At 45.7% G+C, this 21228-nt stretch overlaps 1 protein-coding gene across 1 annotated transcript in view; it reads right to left on the reverse strand.

Moving 5' to 3' along the window:
• Positions 1–1207: 1207 nt before the first annotated feature.
• chd6 (chromodomain helicase DNA binding protein 6) overlaps positions 1208–21228 on the reverse strand; it is a 158200-nt gene continuing 138179 nt past the window's right edge. Inside the window, 8 exon segments of the mRNA XM_034208729.1 lie at positions 1208–7797; positions 8371–8475; positions 8860–9000; positions 10767–11012; positions 11156–11755; positions 12840–13103; positions 13903–14054; positions 14674–15996. Coding sequence (XP_034064620.1) covers positions 6640–7797; positions 8371–8475; positions 8860–9000; positions 10767–11012; positions 11156–11755; positions 12840–13103; positions 13903–14054; positions 14674–15996 — 3989 coding nt within the window. The 3' untranslated portion in view covers positions 1208–6639.

Below are 21228 nucleotides of genomic sequence, written 5' to 3' on the forward strand. Positions count from 1 at the left end.
TCGAGAATAAAACGAAGTTCGGCCATGTTTTTTTTTTCTTCAGGGAGAAATTTGAAGATCACGTGACGTCAAACAGAGCACATGGTGTAGTCCAAACGATAGCTGGGGATTCTGGGTAGTGTAGTGTCTTCTGCCATCCTTTACTCCGAAAACATATTTGTTTCTCCAAATCGAAGGGGAAAAATACAAAAGCATTGCACACAATTTAAACCAATCAATGTTGTGTAATTAACAAGGATAATCTGGTGTTTTTTAGTCGATGAGTAGTGCAGATATCACTGTAAAATCAATCGACAGTAAGGGGAATACTTACTTCCGGGTGTACAATTCTCCGTTATCCAATGAGAATGGACGCTCACATTGCCTTTAAGGGCAGCCGACACAAACGAATGCCGTGCTTCCATGAGCGTCCATAGAAGCATATGGACATCCCGGAAAGCTGAAAATGGACGCTAAGGGCCCCCCCTTGCGTTGAAAATGGACGCTAAGGCCCCCCCCCTTGCGTTGGAAAAAGCCGACAGGGGACTTGACATAACGTCAACATAGGCCGACCTGGGAGTGAGGATGTGTTGATAGCTCCCATTGTTCTGTGACCTGTCAATCATCAAACCGGGGGTCATATTTCATTATGTGTTCATTTTTCTCTCAAGTTGTACCCATGGATGTATAAAGAGTAGTTCTACCGCAAAGTTATTCTCCGTGGGGACGTTTATTGAGAAGATGATCACTACGTGACAGAAATTTTCAAAACAGTTTATGGTCTCTAGTACTTCCAGTCCAACGCCTACTGCATGCACAGCGTTAGAACATTCAAAACTGGTCCGCGACCCACCAGTTTAGAACCACTGCTCTAGTGGTAGATTGTAATAAAGCTGCACAAGCAATATTTTAAACATTGCAATAGGGATGACATAATTAGATTATGAAATATCCTTATGCTTTACTTTTCTTTATTATTAGACATAAATGAAAAGTGTTTCTCGGTTGTAGGACAGTTGATCTTGTTCCCTACCTGCTCAATCCTCTCAGCCTTACAGGACCGCTGAAGTCATTCCCAGCATGCAATATGCAGAAAGCAGAGCAGCGCACTGAACGAGCTGCAGACCACTTCAGGGTCACCAAGGTCAATAAACCTGACATTTTAAATAAAATAATGAAATTCAGAATTCAGCAGAAGTGATTAATGAAGTACTCACCAAAGACAAGAGAAAGTTGAAAGTCATCTTTTATTGCACGATAAAAGATCACAATTACCATGTTTTGACTCATGAGATTGGTCCACATGGAGAGCTATAGTTACAAATAAGAAAATAAAAGAAACTAGATAAAAACCCCACCGTACAACTTACTCAGTAACGGCCTGACTCCAGGAGCAGCCAGTATTTGTCTTTTCTTCCGTTTTAAGAACAACATCCGTGTGGATTGCATTGCACTTGGTTCCATAACGTGAGTATAGGAGCTGTGAAAAGTCACGTTTTTGAACTCGTCCTTTATTTGTTATATTGAGCTGGGTGGCTTCACAGACATGAGTTGGGAGGTGGAGGTGAAGTTCTCATTCATTTGCCTTTCTGATCAACTGTCTGAACCTGCACATATTTATACTTCTGGCTTTCATTCACAAACATCTGTTTTTTAAGTGTTTGTTTCTTTTGAGCATGCCTCAGAAAAATAATCTGTCCTAAAATTATGGATGCAAAAAAAGAGTCATAGTAGTTTGATTTGATTTTTATGAACCTATTAATTTATTTGGGCAGCCCCTTTGTCACGCTTTTATTTTGAAGAAACAGAAGATTTCTTTACAGCTTAGTGTAGTTTAAAACTACAAAATGAGTGGGATAAATCCAGAAGCTGTGACTGTTATGTTTTCACTTCTGCTTTTAAGAAAGTTGTTTAGTATCTGTGAAACCAGCCTGTAATGAATAAGACAGAACATGAAGGACGGTTTGTTTTTTTGAGCTTTATGGAGTGTGTTTGGATTCCCCCCTCACATGACCTGGCTACATTCACCTTATTCTTTTCATGTCATTTGCAAATGAATGTTTGGGTCCCAGTTGAGCAACAGCCAAAGACGACATGGTCATCAAATATTTCCCCAGGATCCTCATTTTTAAAGGACACATTTTTTTAGATCTGATGAAAAGGAAATTAAACACATCAGGCCACGCAACCCAGCCCTCTCATTTCGTTTGTATGAATGTTGTAAATATGTTTTTACCAAATTGACGACTCTGAAACTAAAACTACATGATTAACAATCCAGTTTTATTGATTTTTTCAATACAAAGTAAATAAAAAGGAATTTTTTTTTTAATCTAAGCTTGCTTTCTGGTTCAGGTATGCAGTTTCTAAAGCTGATGGTTCAGTCATTTGTTCTTGAAATGCAGTCACGTGGTCATTTTATAATTTTGGACCAACAGATTATTATTTAGCTTAGTTCCGCGATTTTGATATTAGGTATTTTTACGGAGTCATTGCATTTAAAAGCAGGTGGCCAGGGCTACAAAGCAAAGCAGAGGAATTTTCCATGTGAACCAAAAGTTTTTTTTAAAGGGGACGTTCAAGAGAAACAAAACCAGCCATTATTCAGTCATGAGACAACAATGTAAAGACAGTAACTATACAATAAATACATTATTCATGATAAGAGATAAAAAACATTTTGAGGTTCTGAAGGAGTAAAAGGATTTCAATGAAAAGACAGAACACTGTTAAAGAAGGCATGGTGTGACATGAACAGACAATACAGAGCCATCCATCGACCTCCACCTGCTGTCACATACCTTTGCTTCAGGTTTTCACACGAGGACATGTCAGTAACAGGAAGTGATGTGCATACATGGGCTGCGGCTTTTAAAGTTAAGATACTTTAGGTGTCGTAAGTAACAAATAGTTTTCTCTTCTGATGCTTTTTCCCCAGGAATCTGGACAAACACAGAACAATCAAAAACTGGATATGTACTGTGTGTGCAATACCATCCTAGACATGCTGGATACCAAACAGAAGGCCTCGTGCAGTGAGAGAACGCTATGGGATTAAATAGCCTTCGTTAAAGGGAAATTACAGAATGTTGTTGTTACCAATCAACTGGTAATAATATTGTTCACCAGAGGGGGAGAACTAACTCTGTACAGTTTTTAAAATGTCAAGAGAACAATGTCACAGGTTGCGCTCAAAAAGTCTTCTTGTATTAGATTACTGTTTGAAAAGATCCGGAACAATCTACAGTACAGTAAGTAGCAGCCATAGTTATAGCTGGTAGAATAGAGTGGATGATGGATTTTAGTACCTGGCGCGGAAGTTAGCATCCCAATAGGGCTCCCTCTACAAAAAGCAATGGGACTTTTCCATTTCCAAAAAGAGCTTTCTTGCCAACGCACGTTTATTATATTGAAGCCGTTTTTTTCAACAGGATTATTTCCACAGATCAACACCAATTTGTGTTTTTTGAAGCGTAAATGAAATCTGCAGAAATAAAAAGCTAATGTAAGACGATAAACAAACTACACCAAGGTCTGTACATCACCACTGCTAAGCTAAAGGCGGCTAATCTTCGGTGTGATGACGTTTTGTCGTTTATTTAGTGTCTTGTTAGCAACCGCCATTCTAATGACACATAGGAGCTTGGAACATTCAGGAGTGGAGTGTTTACTCACGTATTTTATGTTGTTGAACAAAACGTAAAAATCTCCTTAGCTTGTGTTAACCACAGACCCTATTTCAAGCATCTTACCACAATCACGTCCACAAAACCATTGATTTTGAGACAAATAAACCCGGGTTTAAGGACTCATTACTGCACCACTCTATTATCTACATTTTGAGGTAACGGGCTTCGGACCGTACTTTACAAAAGAAAAGGAGATAATGGCCTCTCACAATTCCTTGACGCACATCAATAGCATCCCTGATAGCATAGCCTAGTGTTTGTGCGGTCCGATTTTTTAAGCACCGTGATTATCTTATGAATAAATGTTTTCACATTCCACAATTCCCCTTTAACGAACAGCATGGTATCATCAGCAAATGAAATCCAAGAAAGAGTTCTCATTTTCCCGAGGATGATGAAGTGTAGACCACAAAAGAGAAACTATTTAGAGTAATTTTAGAGGCACTGCTAAGAAAACACATTTAGTTAACTCTCCATTTGTGCTTTGAGGGAGGACTGATTGATTTTTGGGAATTAACGTAGTGATTTGGACAGTGGTAGCATTGCATTACTGTTGGATTTTGAAGATAATGCACAACACCAAAGGCCGTGTACGCATACAAGCGAAGGACAAACTGAAGACAACACAATAACATGTCCCTATATGGAGATGTAACGGAACATCAATACAAAAAATACTAGCTAAATAAGGCATTTTACTTTGAATAATACATAATGAAACTAAGAGAAAAAAGAATGTCATATTTGGTGAAAGTTTGGCGAAGCAAAAAGAAAAATATAATAAATTATATGTAGCCACAAACATGTGACAAGGCAACAACTATGTTTTTTTTTTCGACAACAAATGTGACCTGTAAGTAGAAACACGACGACAGGTGTGCGCATGCATGCACACAGACTCACACTCTCTCACACACACTCTCACACACGTAAAAGAAATACAAGACAGTACAGGTTAACATTCACGTAAAGACATTGTGCAAAAATAATGTTTTCATGTATGAAAACAAAACAAAGTGAAGTCCAACATCATAAAACGGAAATATTTGACAAATAACCCCCAAAATGCAGACCCTGTTCTGAAAAGACAGAATAAAACAAGTGACTTGCATCTGTGTAATGTACAGTCTGTTTGATACCAAAAACACTAGGACTAACCTCAATGCAAAACTCCCACTTGCATCTGTCAAGTATTCTTTTTCCCAATGGAGGAACAAAAACAAAGGTGAGAAAATAAATGGTGCACTTAAAGAAAGAAAAGAAAACCCTGCAATATACAGCGAGAGATTTACATATTCAGAAACTCTTACGATGAACTGCTATTAAAACTAATCCGAGGAAAAGAAACGAGACGAAGAGGCACTCAACCAGGGCGATTCCTTCTTCTTCCTGTTTGATCAGTAAAACTGGATATTCCCTTTCGATGCTCAGATGGTCGACAGATGTTTCTGATCACAGAATTAAGAAGTAAACAGAGTTGAGTTGCTACAGGTCCTTTTTACACTATTCCTGGTGATTTGGATTCACTCCATTTGTGACTAGATATACTGTTAGCAGCCTCAGGGCTTCAAACAAGAAATGTCTTCATTTCTCAATCATTTGCAGTTTAGAATAAAATCTACCTCCTACCGCCCCCTAGTGGCCAGACTGCGCTCTTCACTTTGACATTTCTTTCATGTTCCTGCACACTTGAAGGGCAGTTCTCACAAAGTGACCTTGTGTCTGAGAATTAAGATAATAAAATTATCTAAAAAGAAATAAAAAAAGGAATAATCTCATGATTGTTCTCTGCTTTTATCAGTAAAAGCAGAAGTTGGAGTTCTTGTTATGAATATCTGTTGCACTTCTAGGAATCTGGATTATTACATTAGTGGGAAGAGTGAAGAACATTGAACTCTCTCTGAACTCCTTTTTCAAAAGAAGTTGTAGCAGCAACGCCATAGCATTGATAATAGCAAAAAAGAAATATGACTGACAGTATTTAAAATGGGAAGGGGGGGTTGGCTGATAATGCTATCTTACACAAAGATACAACATCCATGTCTGGGTAATATTAAACTCACTTGTTCTGTGACCTTTTTGACAATATTACAGTCACAATTAGCTAAATTTGAGTTAAACGTAACAGAAACAAATGGTTTTTTTATAATTAGGTAGCTTTCCCAAATGTTATTTTGTTCTTTGGGTCACATTGCGATAATTGAAAAATATTCAAAAGGGCTACACTCTGAAAAGGTTTTGGGCCACACTTTGTTTCTTTCTTTTTAGGTAGATTAATTCTTGCATAAAAAGGTTTATCAGAGTTTTCCTTTAGTATTGAAAAGAAAAGGTGTTTTAGTGTCACATGTGTCTGGGAATGCTGGTTGAGACTCTTCAGTGTCACAAAGACACACTTCCAGGTTCATCTAGTCTTTGAACATTGCACAGATATAATCCCCCAAAATGTATTTAGTGGACTGTGGCAGAAGTGAAAATAACAAGACAGGCTCAGGTTTGGACCATAAACAAAAAGATACACAAGTGCTTCTCTGAATTCCCAAACGGTGGTGAGAGATTCTTACACTTTACAGAGCCACCTCCGCGCAAACACACCAAACTAAACTCTGCGTCACACCACCTTCTGCTTATAACCGGATCATTACTGCCAAAGCTGCTCCTTGGTTACCACATCTTGCCTGCAGTGTGTGTGTGGGTGTGTGTTGAGAAATGTCCTGACGAGTCTCGATGCAGAATGAAGGGGAAGAATACACAGAGGTTTCTTACACAGTTCTTTTTTGTATACAAGGAGGGAGTGGAGAGGGTGGGTGGGGTCTTGGTATATAAACATAACCAAGTTGGATATAATCATCATCATTAGTCATCATCATAATAAAAGTCTTTACATGGACATGGACTGACAGACACGGCACAAACTTTACACTGTTGCTCAGTCGCTGACTCGCTGGGCATGGAGGAGACAGTTTCTCCCCCTCTACGCCTCCTCCCCCTGTCTCTGCTCCTCAGGGTCCCGCTGCTCCTCCTCCTCCGCCGCCTCTCCTGCTGTGTCCTCCGATCTCTCCTCCTTCCCCTCTGCTGCTGCTCCCTCGGAGGGGTTATGGGAGTCCGGTTCCTGGGGCTGTTCAGTGGGGTCTGGATCCGAGGTAGAGGGGACGGATGGAGAAGAGGAGGAGGCTGGGGGGGAGGAGACGTTAGCCTTAACTGTACTTTCTGTCTCCTCTACCTTCGCTGCCTTCTCCCTCTCCTCCTCCCTCTCCCCCTCCTCCCTCCCCCTCTTCCTCCTCCTCCTGGGGCTGCCGGGGGAGCCGTCCCCCGCACCGGGGGGCATGGCGGGCAGCGCCATGATGCCCCCATGGGGGAGGAACATGTGCGGGTACAGCAGGCCGTGGGACATGCCGGGGATCAGGAAGGGGTTGAAGGTGAGATGGCTGCCCCCCCCCAGGTGGGCAGCTCCGATGTGCGCCCTGCTGGTGGAAGTGATGATGGCCGCCGTCTCCCCCAGCCCTGCTCTCTTGTTGGCTGCTTCTCTCTCCTCCTGGCTCCTCTCCTTCTCTCCCCCTGAGCCGGGGGGGCCGCTGCTCTCTCTGTCGGCAGGCGTGGTCGATGAGGGGCTGGTCGCCTCCGATGTAGACGGTGCGGTTGTCGTGGTGACCTTTGCGGCGGACAGCGAGGAGGAAGAGGAGGAGCTGGGGTGAGGGGTGTGCGCCATCATCGCGCCGACACTGAACAAGGCGTGTTGAGGGATCCCAGTCCCATGGGGGTGCGGCATTCCGTGGAGCATCATGGGTAACATACTCAACCCATTCTTGGCGTCTTCTGCCGACCCCCCGGCCCCCCCAGCCTGCACCGCTGCAGAGAAGCCGTGAGGGAATCCAGCCGCCATGATGCCCGAGATGGGGATCCCTGAGATCCCCCCCCGGAGGTTCTGCATGGTCACCATGGAGTCCATGCTGCCAATCAACCCTCCGTTCATATAGAGAGGGGGGCCGAGAGCAGAGGAGGCGGAGTCAGAGACGGAGAGGAGGGGTTTGGGCATCTCGCTGCGAGGCCGTCGCCCTCGGCGCCGAGAGCCCAAGTCTCTGTTGACTGGCTCTGTCAGGATCCGAGAGAACTGACCCTCAGGGAGGAAACCCTGCAGGGGGGGGGGGGGGGGGGGGGGGTCATCGAGGAAGAAGATAACAGTGACTGTGTGACAGAAGAAAGGAATCCAAAGTGGACCTATCATGCTATATTGGAAACATATATTGTAGGGCCATACCTATACAAAACATGTCTGTGAAGTTTTTTTATCAAAATACCAAACAGATCACCCAGGGTTTTATTTTCTGACGCACCGAGGACACATATTTATGTATAAAAGACATCACAAAGTGCATTTTGCATGATAGGTCCCCTTTAAGAGAGCATAATAAATCAATACTGAAGGCTTTTATATTTGCTGCTGCCTTTTATTAAATCAAATAACTATTCATATCTCACACTACACTGTTTGTATTATACTTGTATTTTATACCTTTGCTTTTAATAAATGTATTTAAATGTCATTTCATAATGTAAATTCATTAAATAGAGTTTAGGAATCCAAAGTAACATTAAAGCACAACAACAATAGTAGTAACAATGGGAAAACCACAAAGAATATAAAAAATCAATAGATTTTGCTGCAGGAATGTTTATGACTGACAACACGGTGTATTCTACTCACAGAGTGTTTGACCACGTCAGCCCAGTCTGGAGCTACATAGTACTCTGAGTTGGCATCCAGCCACCTGGACAGCTCCTTTATGGCCGGAGCCATAGCACCACCCAGCTGCAAGGCAAGAAAACACAGGCAGTATTAGAACAAGAACACTAATAATATTCAAGATTTTCCTGCATTCCCAAATGTATGGAAAACTGGATCGTTTCTCAAATGACTCAGTATAGACGTTATTTATCATAAAGTAGACAGTTTATCATCCCACTAGGGGAAATTCGGTTTTCTATCGGTTTTGTTATAAAAATGTGTACAGTTGAAATACACACATGCACATTTTTAAAGCAAAATGGCTGAACTTAAACCAGTGACCAACATAACAAATATAGTATTTATTCATGCAATCAGAAATATTGCCACTGTGTGTGTGTGTGTGTGTGTGTGTGTGTGTGTGTGTGTGTGTGTGTGTGTGTGTGTGTGTGTGTGTGTGTGCTGTACCCTGCGTCCGGTGCCTCGGTGCACCACAGGGACCCTCTCCTCCCCCGTCAGAGAGTTGATGTCCAGCTTGGTGGGGTCTTTACAGCGATGCCTCCTCTGCTTGGGACGCTCCACAAAGCTGTGTAACAGCCCTGCTCCAGACTGTGGGGGGAGGCAAAGGACAGGAGGGAGGAAGAGGATGTGGGAGAGAATAAGATTGATGTCGTCGAAATATCAGCTCAGATAGTGTTGGAAATGGGAAGCACAAAATATAAAAAAGGCACATATACTCAAATTCTGCGGACATATCATTCTATTATTTGAATTGATACTGTTACTTACATTTGTCCTATTCTGTATTCCTGTTTGTACTTTTACCTACCATGTTCTATGTTTCATTTGTTTCTAACTGCTTGGAGGGTTAATAAAGATGAATCTCAACCTATCTTATCTCATGAGAATCAAAAACACCTTGCTATTTATAGGGCTTGGCGATATGAAGAACATCACATTGTACCAAAGGTGCGGACTCGAGTCACATGACTTGGACTCGAGTCACATGACTTGGACTCGAGTCACATGACTTGGAATCGAGTCACATGACTTGGAATCGAGTCACATGACTTGGACTCGAGTCACATGACTTGGACTCGAGTCACATGACTTGGACTCGAGTCACATGACTTGGAATCGAGTCACATGACTTGGAATCGAGTCACCAATTTGATTACTTTGGACTCGACTTGACAAAATCACAAAACACTTGTGACTCGACTTGGACTTGAACACCAATGACTCTGGACTTGACTTGGACTTGAGCCTTCTGACTTGAGGTGACTTGATACTTTAATTCAGGGGTCTCCAACCCCCATGTGACTAATAAAGAGCAGTTTGATTATTAAGTATTATTCTGTTGATCGATGTCATTACATTTGTTGAAAAGCACATAAGGACTTGTTTAAGACTCGTTTTGTCAAAGTTTAGGACTTGCCCATCCTGACTTGAGACTTGACTCGGACTTGAGCGCAAAGACTTGACTCGGACTTGAGCGCAAAGACTTGACTCGGACTTGAGCGCAAAGACTTGACTCGGACTTGAGCGCAAAGACTTGACTCGGACTTGAGCGCAAAGACTTGACTCGGACTTGAGCGCAAAGACTTGACTCAGACTTGAGCGCAAAGACTTGACTCGGACTTGAGCGCAAAGACTTGACTCGGACTTGAGCGCAAAGACTTGACTCGGACTTGAGCGCAAAGACTTGACTCGGACTTGAGCGCAAAGACTTGACTCGGACTTGAGCGCAAAGACTTGACTCGGACTTGAGCGCAAAGACTTGACTCAGACTTGCAAAAACAATGACTTGGTCCCACCTCTGCATTGTACTATATATTCGACATTGGAATGATAATGTAGATATGGACATTGAGGATTTCTTAAATGATTTGCTGATACCACCTTTAAAACCAGGAAATAAATGTTACGATATCCAAAATCAAAGAAGATATACACTAAACAGAACCAGAATACTTGTTTTATGCTGTCAGAATTTGGGTTTCACGGGAGTTACTTTATTTTAGAATGACATAAACAAAAGATAAATACATTTGCGATAAAGACAAACAGAAAGTAAAAAAAATAATTAATTAAGTTAAAATGTCCTATAAAAGATGAAATAACATTAAATAAAAATAAGAAGTTAAAAGTAAAAATTGCACATTGCTCTATATAAAGTGTATGTACATTACATTATATATGCAGTGGCGTATAACTATTTATAGGATATGAATGCTGAATTGCACTGTTTAAAAAGTGTTGGATGCTAATGCTGAAGTGAGCCTTTCTTCAGGGTTATAGTGAGAGTCTAATTGCAAGCCCTAGATGATAAACTTCATTCCACATCCAAGCAGTTAAACAAACATCAGACTCACGTGAGAGAAGGCGGGCAGGTCCATGCTGTAGCCCGGGTTCTGCCTCAGCCACTCCATCAGACCTTTGCTGGCCGCCTCTCTGTCGATGGCCACTATCTCCGGCTGAGGGGGGGTCTGCGTGGGGGTGGGCGTAGAAGAGGAGGACGGTGTTGGAGGGCCGGCGGGTCGGTCAGAAGGAGAAGGGGACGGCGAGGAGGTGGAGGAGGAGACGGAGGAGTGGCTGATCACATCCAACCGGCCCTGCAGCTGAAAGACACACAAACAGCTGTTTTAACCTCTGAGCAGGGAGAGGGGTTTCCTCCTGCATCTTTTTGATATGACTTTTCCCCCTCACAGTGAAGCACACACAATCAGAGCTACCCTACGCCCTTACTCCTCCCTGCACCCACCTGAGTGTCGGCGAGGTGCAGTCCTCTGCTCTTGGTGAACTCAGAGTACAGAGCTTCAACGTTTCTCCTCCTGCCTCTCCTCCTCCTCAGGGAGTCATCTCCCCTCAGGCTCCCGTTAACTATCTGCCCCGTAACAGGGTGGATGAGCCCCGCCTGCAGGATCCCGGCCATGTCGATCCCTACGGGGCCCGAGAGCGGCGCTGTGATGGGGGGTGGAGGGGGCAGCTTGTGACCGCTGAGTCCCACAGCTCCTCCTGACCCCATGCCACTGGTGGTGCTTATTTCTCCGGAGGACTTGGTGAGATCTATGGCTGTTTCCTGCCAGCCGTTAATCAACATGGCCCCCGTGCGATGAGAGGGCGGAGCCACCACCGCAGAGGCACCACTGGAACTCGTGGTGGTGGCAGTGTGGCATGACGGTGCCGATTTCCCGCCTAATACCTTGGCTGCAGCAGCAGCGGCTTCATAGTCGAAGGACCTCCGCCCCCCCGCTCGTTTGAGCTCGGGGAGGTAGGGAGGAGCCACCAGCCTCTCCTGTAAGAGAGGCAAGGAGGTGAGGCGCCAAGCTCCGCGCCCGCATGCGCCGCCCCGCGACATGTACTATCAGAGTGGACAGGGTGGGTGAGGGGCAGACAAGATGGGAGAGAGATGATGTTTGTTAGACACACATATGGACTGAGACACAACACAGTGAGGGCTATCAACCAGACCTGGGTAAAACATGAGGCTGACAGCTCAGCAGATTTTTTTGTTGAATTTATATTTTCCTTTTGTTTCAAGTTCAAAACGTATTTAACCCTGCCTGATGTGTTTACCACAGAGAGCTCGATTATGTGACTAGATCTATCAAAATCAGTCTCATGGGAAAACCTTAAAATGCATAACTTTAAGAATCTCCTGTTTCTAATAGTTTACAAAACTCAAAATATGCTTTCTTACTTATTTGAAAGGACAATCTGTCCTCTAGTCTATAGTGTGTAACATTGGGAAACAATCATGTTGAATGAAACACACTGTATAGATAATATTTCAGACCCTAAATTGGGTGTACATGACCGAATATAGTTTTACAATATTCTTTCAATTTCTGTTATTAAAGTTAATAAATACTGTTTCTATACATATGTGCCTTTTAAATCATTATTGCCCAAGTCTGATATCAACATGTATAATATCAACATTACAGACAAAACTTTACAAAGAAGAAACAATGGTGAGAGGTGCCAAGTGGAAAATTGCTCCATATTTAATTATTTTTGTATGTGTAAACATGAATACATCTTTTATGTGTTGAGCTACAGATCGAACAAAGGTACATTAAATCATGTGTAAAATATATCTACATAATGTTATTTTAACATTATTAGCAAATTACAAAGAGTGGATTAAACACAAATTTGGTTTATTAATTTTTTTTAAAAACCTATTAAAATTGTCTGGAAAGAGCAATACTAAATACATGAATACAAATATAATAAAAAGTAAAAGTGATGAAGCACTTTCAAAGTCTGTTAGCTGTCAGGAGTCTATTAGCACTATTAGCTTTATTAGCCATTAGCATGGACACCATTTATGAACCATGGCATGAGATAGTGGAGATACATGTTGACGGATGACAAATGCATAGATATGTACAGCAGAGAGTTAGTTTCATACAGTCAGTGTTTCCCAGGGATGTTCTCACCTTAGGCAGCCTTGTGAGGGGGGGAGGGAGGGAGAAGCCCAGCCCGGCGCTGGTCTGCTGACCCCTGGCCTGGCTGGGGACGGAGCTGGAGGCGGTGGTGGTGGTGAGGAAGCTGGCTCGCTGGTGGTGCTGGGCGATGCTGGTGGCCAGGCAGGAGTTGGCCACCATGGAGCCAGGGGAGTCGTACTGCTCAATGGACGAAGGCCACTTCCCCTTCAGGATGGCATGGCAGATGCTGTCCAGGCGGTTGATGATCACCCGGTCCTACAGGGGGCCACACAACAGCATAGGCATTGGTCAAGATGGCTATACGTTTTTGTTTTACTCAACACAATTAAAGGAAATGTATCAACGTTCCACTAAAACCACTGGGAGACGCATTAATAGAGTTTCCTTATATCATTATTTATCTTTTTCGATAATATAAAATAGCTGGAAATTGGATTGAAAGATAATAATAGGCGAACAAAAATGTAATTACATGGATCCAAAACAGCTGATTTGAAATGTCTACTATATTTGATCTCTTTATAATCTCGACACATTAACACCACCTTATGATGAACGTAAATGTAATTGCCAGAACTAAAATGCTAACGTGGGCTTGTAAAAAAACATGATTTCACGTCACCACCGCTAAGCTAAAGGCGGCTAATGTTCGGTCTGATTAATTGTAGTCTCGTTAGGTCACTTGTTTTCAACCGCAATTTTTATGACACAAAAGCTTCAGACATTCCCTAGTGGGGTATTTACTGACTCATATTTTGTCGTAGAACAAAACGTGAAAATCTCATGTTAACCACATATCTTATTTCAGGCATCACACCAAAAACTCACCACTTGATTTCTGAATGTGTAAAAATGTGGTCAAGTCAAAATGTTGCCTTCTTACAACAGAAAAAATAACCTTTAGGTGCATGGTGATACACTATTAGGGGGAATAACCTTAAAGAAACCCTTACAGATACTGGCCTACTATAGTGAACAAAGGTGCATTTAAAAAGAAAAATAAGCTCATTTCAAAGTTTTGCATTTCCTAAATATGTTGGACACAATTGGGTACCTTGGGCCACTCAGAGAACGAGTAGAGAGCTTTCTCCTGCAGCAGCTGAGCGATGGTCGGCTCCCGGCTGTCGTGGAGGCTGTCGGGAATCTCACACACAGAAATAGGAGCCGCAAACCTGGGGCTGCCTCCATAGCACTCCACCAGGGGCACTGAGGGAGAGGGGGACATGTTACAGCTCAACAACACGCCTGGCTTTTAGAAGCATCTCAATGTAATTTCCTGACAACCAGAAGGCAAGGATTAATACAACAGCCTTAATTAATAGCATCATGTGGGTCTTTGAATAAGTCGAGTACAATCAATAGAAAATTCATTTAACCATTGTTATTTATAATTTCAGGCCATTCTCAAAGGAGATATTACTAAACATAGGCTGGCTTTATCTCACATTTGAACTTTTACATGTTTCTTAATAAAAATGCTTCCTGAGAAATGTGTAAGATAAATAGAAGAGATCAGTTGGTCTCTGTTAACACTTTCTGTCATTTTATAGTAAATGTATAGAGTTAATAAGATAATCGATGATAAATCAATTCATACATTAATAATTAGATCATGATTAATGGTAACACAATTGGTAACGGAGGATTCGTATGAAATCCTCTTTAATCGCCACACACATGTACAAGTACGCAGAAACGCACAGTGCAAATGAGTCTCTGCCTTTTACCTATCCTAGTATTAGGAGCAGTAGGCCGCCATGTTGTACTTCTACTCTTTATCATCCTCCTTAAACAATGATCTCTTTCTAAAACTCTGACTCCTCACCTGGTGTACTCGGCCTCTCCTCCTTCACTGGGCCTCTGCCCCCCAGACTCTCCGGGGCGTCCCCCAGCCCTTCCCCCTGCTCCAGCTTGGGGGTGAGGACGGTGCTGTCGGCCTCCAGCAGCTCCTGCTTGGTCTCAGCTTTAATCTCTGGTAAAGATGAGAAGGCCAGGTCCTCCGGCTTCGCCTCTGGTTTAATCTCCGAGCTGTCTGGGTAGTTAGTGAACTCCAGACCTTCTGACTTGGCTTCAGGCTTGATGGCAGACCTGTCCACAAAGGCTGTCATACTCAAGTCCTCCGGCTCCGTCTCAGTCTTAACTCCATCTAGATAAGTGGCAAAACAATAAGCCATTGGTTTGGCTTCAGGTTTAATTTCAGAGTACGCTGCAAACTGGAGAACTTCTGGTTTCCGGTCTACGGTCTTCATTGACAGGCTGAGATCTTCAGGTTTGGTCTCCGGAGTTTCTGGTTTGACCGGATAGTCTAACTGCTCGGCTTTGGTCACCGAGTTCTCTGACTTTACACGGTAGGGAAGGAATCTTCCGTGTTTGAGCTCAGAGCTGTCGGGGTAAACGTCCAAAGCTTCTGTCTTTGTTTCCTCTAACTTAACCGGCAGCTCTTGTGGCTGTGGTTTCTTCTCAGCACCTCTGTAGAACTTCAGATCAGATGGCTTTGTTTCAATACTGTTTGAAGGTAGAGCCATTTCATTCTGCTCCAGGAGATTGACTTTGCTGTCCTGATTTCTGCCGCCATCTGGCAAGTTCAGATGTTCAACTCTGTAGTCTTCCTGATCAGTTTTTACTCCAGAACTTTTTGTACTGGTGTCATTGGGCTTTAATGTTCCATTAGGAGTCGAGACAGAAGCATCAGGGCAGGAAGGTGGTGCGTATTCAGAGTAAATGCTCTGCAGCACCATCTTGTTGGGTTTGACGTCTTTCATTGGTGTTTCGTCCATAAGAGAAATGTGATGCCCTTCAGAGATCTCATCCACCTGATCCGCCAGGTTGGTGCACTCCACCGGACCCTCCTCCTGTCCAGTAGCGCTCCCCATCAAGGTGTCAGTGTCCAGAGAGTTCTCCATGGTCTCTTCCTCCACCGCCTGGTACAAAATGAACCCGTCCACTTCCTCTCCGGGCTCTTCAATCGACTCGGGACACGCCAGGCTACCCTGCTCTTCCAGCTTCCCCAGATAATGTGGTAACCCCTCTTTATGATTCTCATGAGGGTTTTGTTCATCTTGTTCCCCAAGGCTAGGGTCCGGCCCTATTCCGTCCATTTGTGCTACATCCATGGGCGAATTCGAGCCTCCCAAACTTTGGTCTGCATCTGTGAGGACAAACCATCACGATTTTTAGTATTGCCTGAAAATATTAAGATAAGTCCGACTTAAATTTCAAAATTTGTCTTGGATACATAGTGTATCTACTGTTGAGAGTTTAGTTTAATGAAGGGCTCAGCTAAATATCAATATCCTGATGTGAGACTAGATATCGTCTTAGAACTTAGATATTTAAATATTGTAAATGTTGTTTTTACTGCTTTTAAAGGCTGCATTACAGTAAAATGTAAATGTTATACACTACAATCCTGGAGTGGAGTGCACCAGATGGGCGTAAGACTGGGCGTAACTCTACGTCCGACGTAAAACCGAAAGTTAAAACCAAACTAAAGTTATGACTAGTGCACCAGTATGCCCTGTATGCGTTGCACCCGGGTGTAACTTTTACGCCTAGTATGGAGCAGGCGTAAATCAGAAAGACAGACTAGTATCCATAGTAACGTAAAACAGGCAAGAAGGTAAATAACGATGGCAGTGCGTCTTGTTTACAGGTTTAACAACGAAAGGGCATTAAGACAAGAGAGAGTCGTCCGTGATCAAACAAACCCACTGGACATCTATTCGGATAGTGAGCTGATATAGAGGTTTCGTTTCGGCACACAAGCTCTTTTAGAATGAATCGAGGAGATCTCCCCTCAACTACAGCACGGATCAGAAAGAAATGCTGCGCCCTCTCCAACCTTGCAGGTGCTGATTGCGCTCAGATTTTATGCTAACGGACTGCTTTGAATGGAGAATATTATGTAGACGTGTGTTGCTTGGCAACAATAACGTTGGGTTACGTATTGTAACCCTTGTTATATTAGCACAGGCGGAGCCCTCTACTGGACTCTATGGGTACTATCTTACCCCGCGAGCATTCTCCCACTGAGACTTCTATAGACGTAGCCGGCCTTGGGCGGGCCTACCTGAATGCGCGCGCATCACACCGTATAAAAGGAGGCCTCGCCTCCTGACTATCATCCTACACCTCTCTTCAGCGAGCGGAATAGGACAGACAGTGCCCTGAGTAGAGGGCTCCGCCTGTGCTAATATAACAAGGGTTACAATACGTAACCCAACGTTATATCTCTCACAGGCTCCGCCCTCTACTGGACTCTATGGGTACAGTGGGTGGAGCCACGATGTATACGCGCACTGTCGTCCAACAACAATATTCCACCCTACTGCCCCTGACCGGCTTTTATGGTCAGCAGCTGCTGCCCCACATTCTCCTTTAACCCGGTTGTGACCGAGGAGAAATCTGGGCTGTGGCTGACAGAGCACACCCTGCTGCGCTTACCTCGCAGAAAGTGTGCTCAAAAAACAGTGCTGGGGGACCCCTCCCCCCGCCCATAGACGGATGGGGAGAGCCCCCTCGGCCCCGAATGGGCTTACTACACGCCTGCCTGCCTCCCTGAATCCCTAAGGATAACAGGGAGAGCGCCAGAGCCCATGCCCCACACTCAAACACTGACCCAGTGCAGAGTGTGTGGACTAAAGTGTGGAGGATTACCCCCCCTCCTGCCTCTCGGCAGGAGGAGAGCAGCCCTCCAGCCCTGTAATAATAATAATGAATAATTCCTTATATTTATTATAGCGCTTTTCCAGATAATCAAAGCGCTCATGCAGATGCACAAATACACATTACACATATCATACATCATACATGCAATGGTCATGTACTGTGGACAATACCCACAGGAGCAAGTTCAGGTGAAGTGTCTTGCCCAAGGACACAACGGCTTTACAGACGCAGCAGGGGCGGGTTTCACCCCTTGATCTGATGATCATTGCACAGCGCACTGCGCCACACCGTCCATCTTCACGCCTCAAAGTCATCGAGGCGCTTTTACAAGTACACATTAGTATCATACATGTACTGTGGACATTACCCACAGGAGCAAATCCGGGTGAAGTGTCTTGCCCAAGGACACAACGGCCTGACGCAGTGGTGGCAGGAGCGGGTTTCGAACTGGAGTTCCCCAGCACCCCCCTTTATCTGATGCACAGACCACTGCGCCACCCGTCTGTAAGGGCCCAATGCGCCCCTCGCCCATCCCGGGACCCTCAGAGGGCCCGAGAACAGCGAAGGCGCATTACGTCCGGGGAGGGGGTCAGATGCCAACTGACCCACAACCCCCCTCCCAGTCCTGTGCTGCCCCCGCCAGCACAGACGAGGAGAAAGAGCCCGAAATGTCCAAGAGATAAAACCTTATGAAGGGGCCTGGCGTCGACCAAGACGCCGCTGTGCATATATCCTCCACACTCACACCGTTGAATAAGGCTGCCGACGCAGCCACAGCCCATGTGGAGTGCGCACGAACCCCCGTGGGGCAGGCTCTCCCTGCCTGTCCGTAGGCATGTGCAATGCACTCGCAGAGCCAGCCTGCCAGGCGTTTCTTGGACAGAGCTTTCCCGATCACACCGCCCCCCACACACACAAACAGCTGTTCGGTGCGTCTAAGGGCAGCCGTGCGCTCCACATAATATGCTAGCGCACGCACCGGGCAGAGGAGGTGCAGTCTAGCTTCCCTGGCCCCACCATGGGGGGGAGACTAAACCCCCCTAACTGAATAGCCCTCGACCTGAACGAGGGCTATTCTGAGTAGCCCTCGTCTGAGTGTCGCGCCGCTCCGGTCACCCCAAATCCGTAAACAACTCGGGTGCACCGACAGAGCAGTTAACTCGGACACCCTTTTGGCTGACGTTAAGGCAAGAAGCAAAGCTGTTTTCCACGATAATGCTTTCAGAAAGGAGAGCTCCAGAGGCTCAAACGGCCCCGAGGCCAGAGCCTCAAGCACTAGGGGCAGGTCCCACAGTGGGGTGGAGGCGTGCACTACTGGGCGCAGCCTCCTGACCCCCTGTAAAAACCACGACATCAGTGGTTGACTAAAGGCTGACCTGCCGCCAAATCCCTCATGGCAGGACGAGATGGCTGCTGCATACACCTTCACTGTTGAATGCGCAAGCCCTCTGTCCACCAATAACTGTAAGAAGGATAAAATAGAGCCTAACTCACAAGATAGAGGCTCTATTCCCCGCTCCTCACACCATCGCTGGAATCCTAGCCACTTTGGGGGCAGGCTGTGGTGGATCCAGCTCTAGCTGCCTGGATAGACTGAATAACACTGTCAGACAATCCACCCTGTCTCAGCCTGTCCCTCTCAGGAGTCAAGCCTGGAGAGGACGGCCGAGAGTGGGTAACGCCCCGATTGCACCTGCCTCTTGAGACATCGCCCCCCAGAACTGGGGAACCGCCCAGGGCTGGCCCACCTTCATCTGTGTCATCTCTGAGTACCACGGCGCCCCAACGCGGTCCGGAGCCACTAGGATGACTGACAGACGTTCTCGCCTCACTCTCCTCAGGAGAGGGAGAATGAGACGCAGCGGTGGAAAGGCGTAGAGCAGCTTCCTTGGCCATGGCTCGTGTGCAAACGCATCCACCCCCAAGGGTGGGTCGTCGCTCCGAGCCACGGAGAACCACAGGGCACAGTGGCTGTTTCGCCGGCTGGCGAACAGATCCACTTCCGCTCTCCCGAACTGGGCCCAGATCTGCTTCACCACCTTCGGGTGAAGCACCCACTCGCCTGGCAGGGGGCCGCCCCTCGACATGAGGTCGGCTCCTCTGTTCTCCAGTCCCGGGATATGGAGGGCTCTCAGAGATAACACCACCTCTGAAGCCCATAACCACAGTTCCTCCGCTGTGGTCAACAAGGCGGCAGATCGAACTCCGCCCTGCTTGTTGATATAAGCCACTGTGGTGCTGTTGTCGCTCCTGACCATTACATGTCTTCCCTGAATTAGGGGCCTGAAATGCTGGAGGACTAACACTACCGCCCGTAGCTCTAGGAGGTTGCTGTGTCGAGACTCTGTTAGAGCCCAGCGCCCACCTATAGCCCTCTTCAGGCAGGTCCCTCCCCATCCTGTTCTGGATGCATCCGTGAACACTGTGATGTAGGAGGTCACCCGTCCCAGTGAGGAGGTGATCCGGGGACCCCCAAAACCGGAGGTTGCCCCTCACTGAGGGGGGTATGGTCACCAGCCGCAGCTTGTGCCTCTTGGGATCCAAGCGCAGGCTGGAGAACCACCTCTGCAGGCGGTGCATATGTAGTAACCCTAACGGGACCACCATGTGAGCAGCCGCCATGAGACCCAGTGTCTGCATGACAGTAAAAGCTGTCACTGTTTCCCCCTGTCGCAGCCTGCGCACCCCCTGAAGAAGGGACGCACGTCTGCTCTCTGACAGGGTGGCGCGCAACGTGCCCGCATCGAGCACCACACCCAAAAACAACGCCCGTTGGTGAGGTATGGGGGTGCTCTTTTTCCAATTGATCGCAAAGCCCAATTTGGTCAGGTGTGTGATCAATTGTGCTGTGCAAAACATTGCCTGTTCCCGTGACCCAGCCATGACTATGAGGTCGTCTATGTAAAATAAAACTCTCATGCCGTGTGCGCGCAGCGGTTGAAGCGCTGTGGCCCAGAGATGGAGTACTCGAGTGCCGATTTTCGGGACTCGTGACTTGACTCGGACTCGCGCACTGATTGACGCGACTCGGACTCAGACTCGTGAATTCTCACGCACGATGACTTGGACTTGGATTCGGACTCGAACACAGGTAATGATGACTCGTACTCGGACTCGGCTCGGACACTCCTTGGATGACTCGGACTTGGACTCGAGCAAGTTTTCTCTCTAGTCTGATGTCCTCTGTGTCATGGCGTGTGCATCTGCGAGGCGAGTTCACGTACTGGGCGCGCCCCCGCTGCTATACCAGTCTAAAGATGTCCAGAGACACACCCCGCATCGTGCTGTATGCTTTTAAAGATTTCGTTTCCATATTGGGAAAGAGCAGCGCAAAATGCACATTATGCGGACAGAAGATAGAAGAGAAGACTGGGACAACGTCGAATTTCAATCGACACCTTTCACGGCAGCACCCAGAAAAGTAAGTAGAAATGCTATTGTTAGCTTGCTAACCCACGTTAACGTTAGCCACTAAATTGACTCCACAAAGGTTTTAAGATGTCGGGTTAGATGGAGGTAGGGGTTGATATCACATCCTAGGGACCAAGTGCAGTTTTATTGTCTAGATAGATACTGTTAAAAAGCTATACATGTCCTTGGTGATACTGCAGATGATGAGTAGCCTAGCCCTAGCCTACAATGAACGTGAAAATTAGAGACTGAAAATGATCTCCGTCACGGAGGCTCCATAACACATTATTCTAAGGATGGA

The sequence above is a fragment of the Gymnodraco acuticeps genome, unplaced genomic scaffold (genome assembly GCF_902827175.1).
Source record: "Gymnodraco acuticeps unplaced genomic scaffold, fGymAcu1.1, whole genome shotgun sequence".
Lineage (NCBI taxonomy): Eukaryota > Metazoa > Chordata > Actinopteri > Perciformes > Bathydraconidae > Gymnodraco > Gymnodraco acuticeps.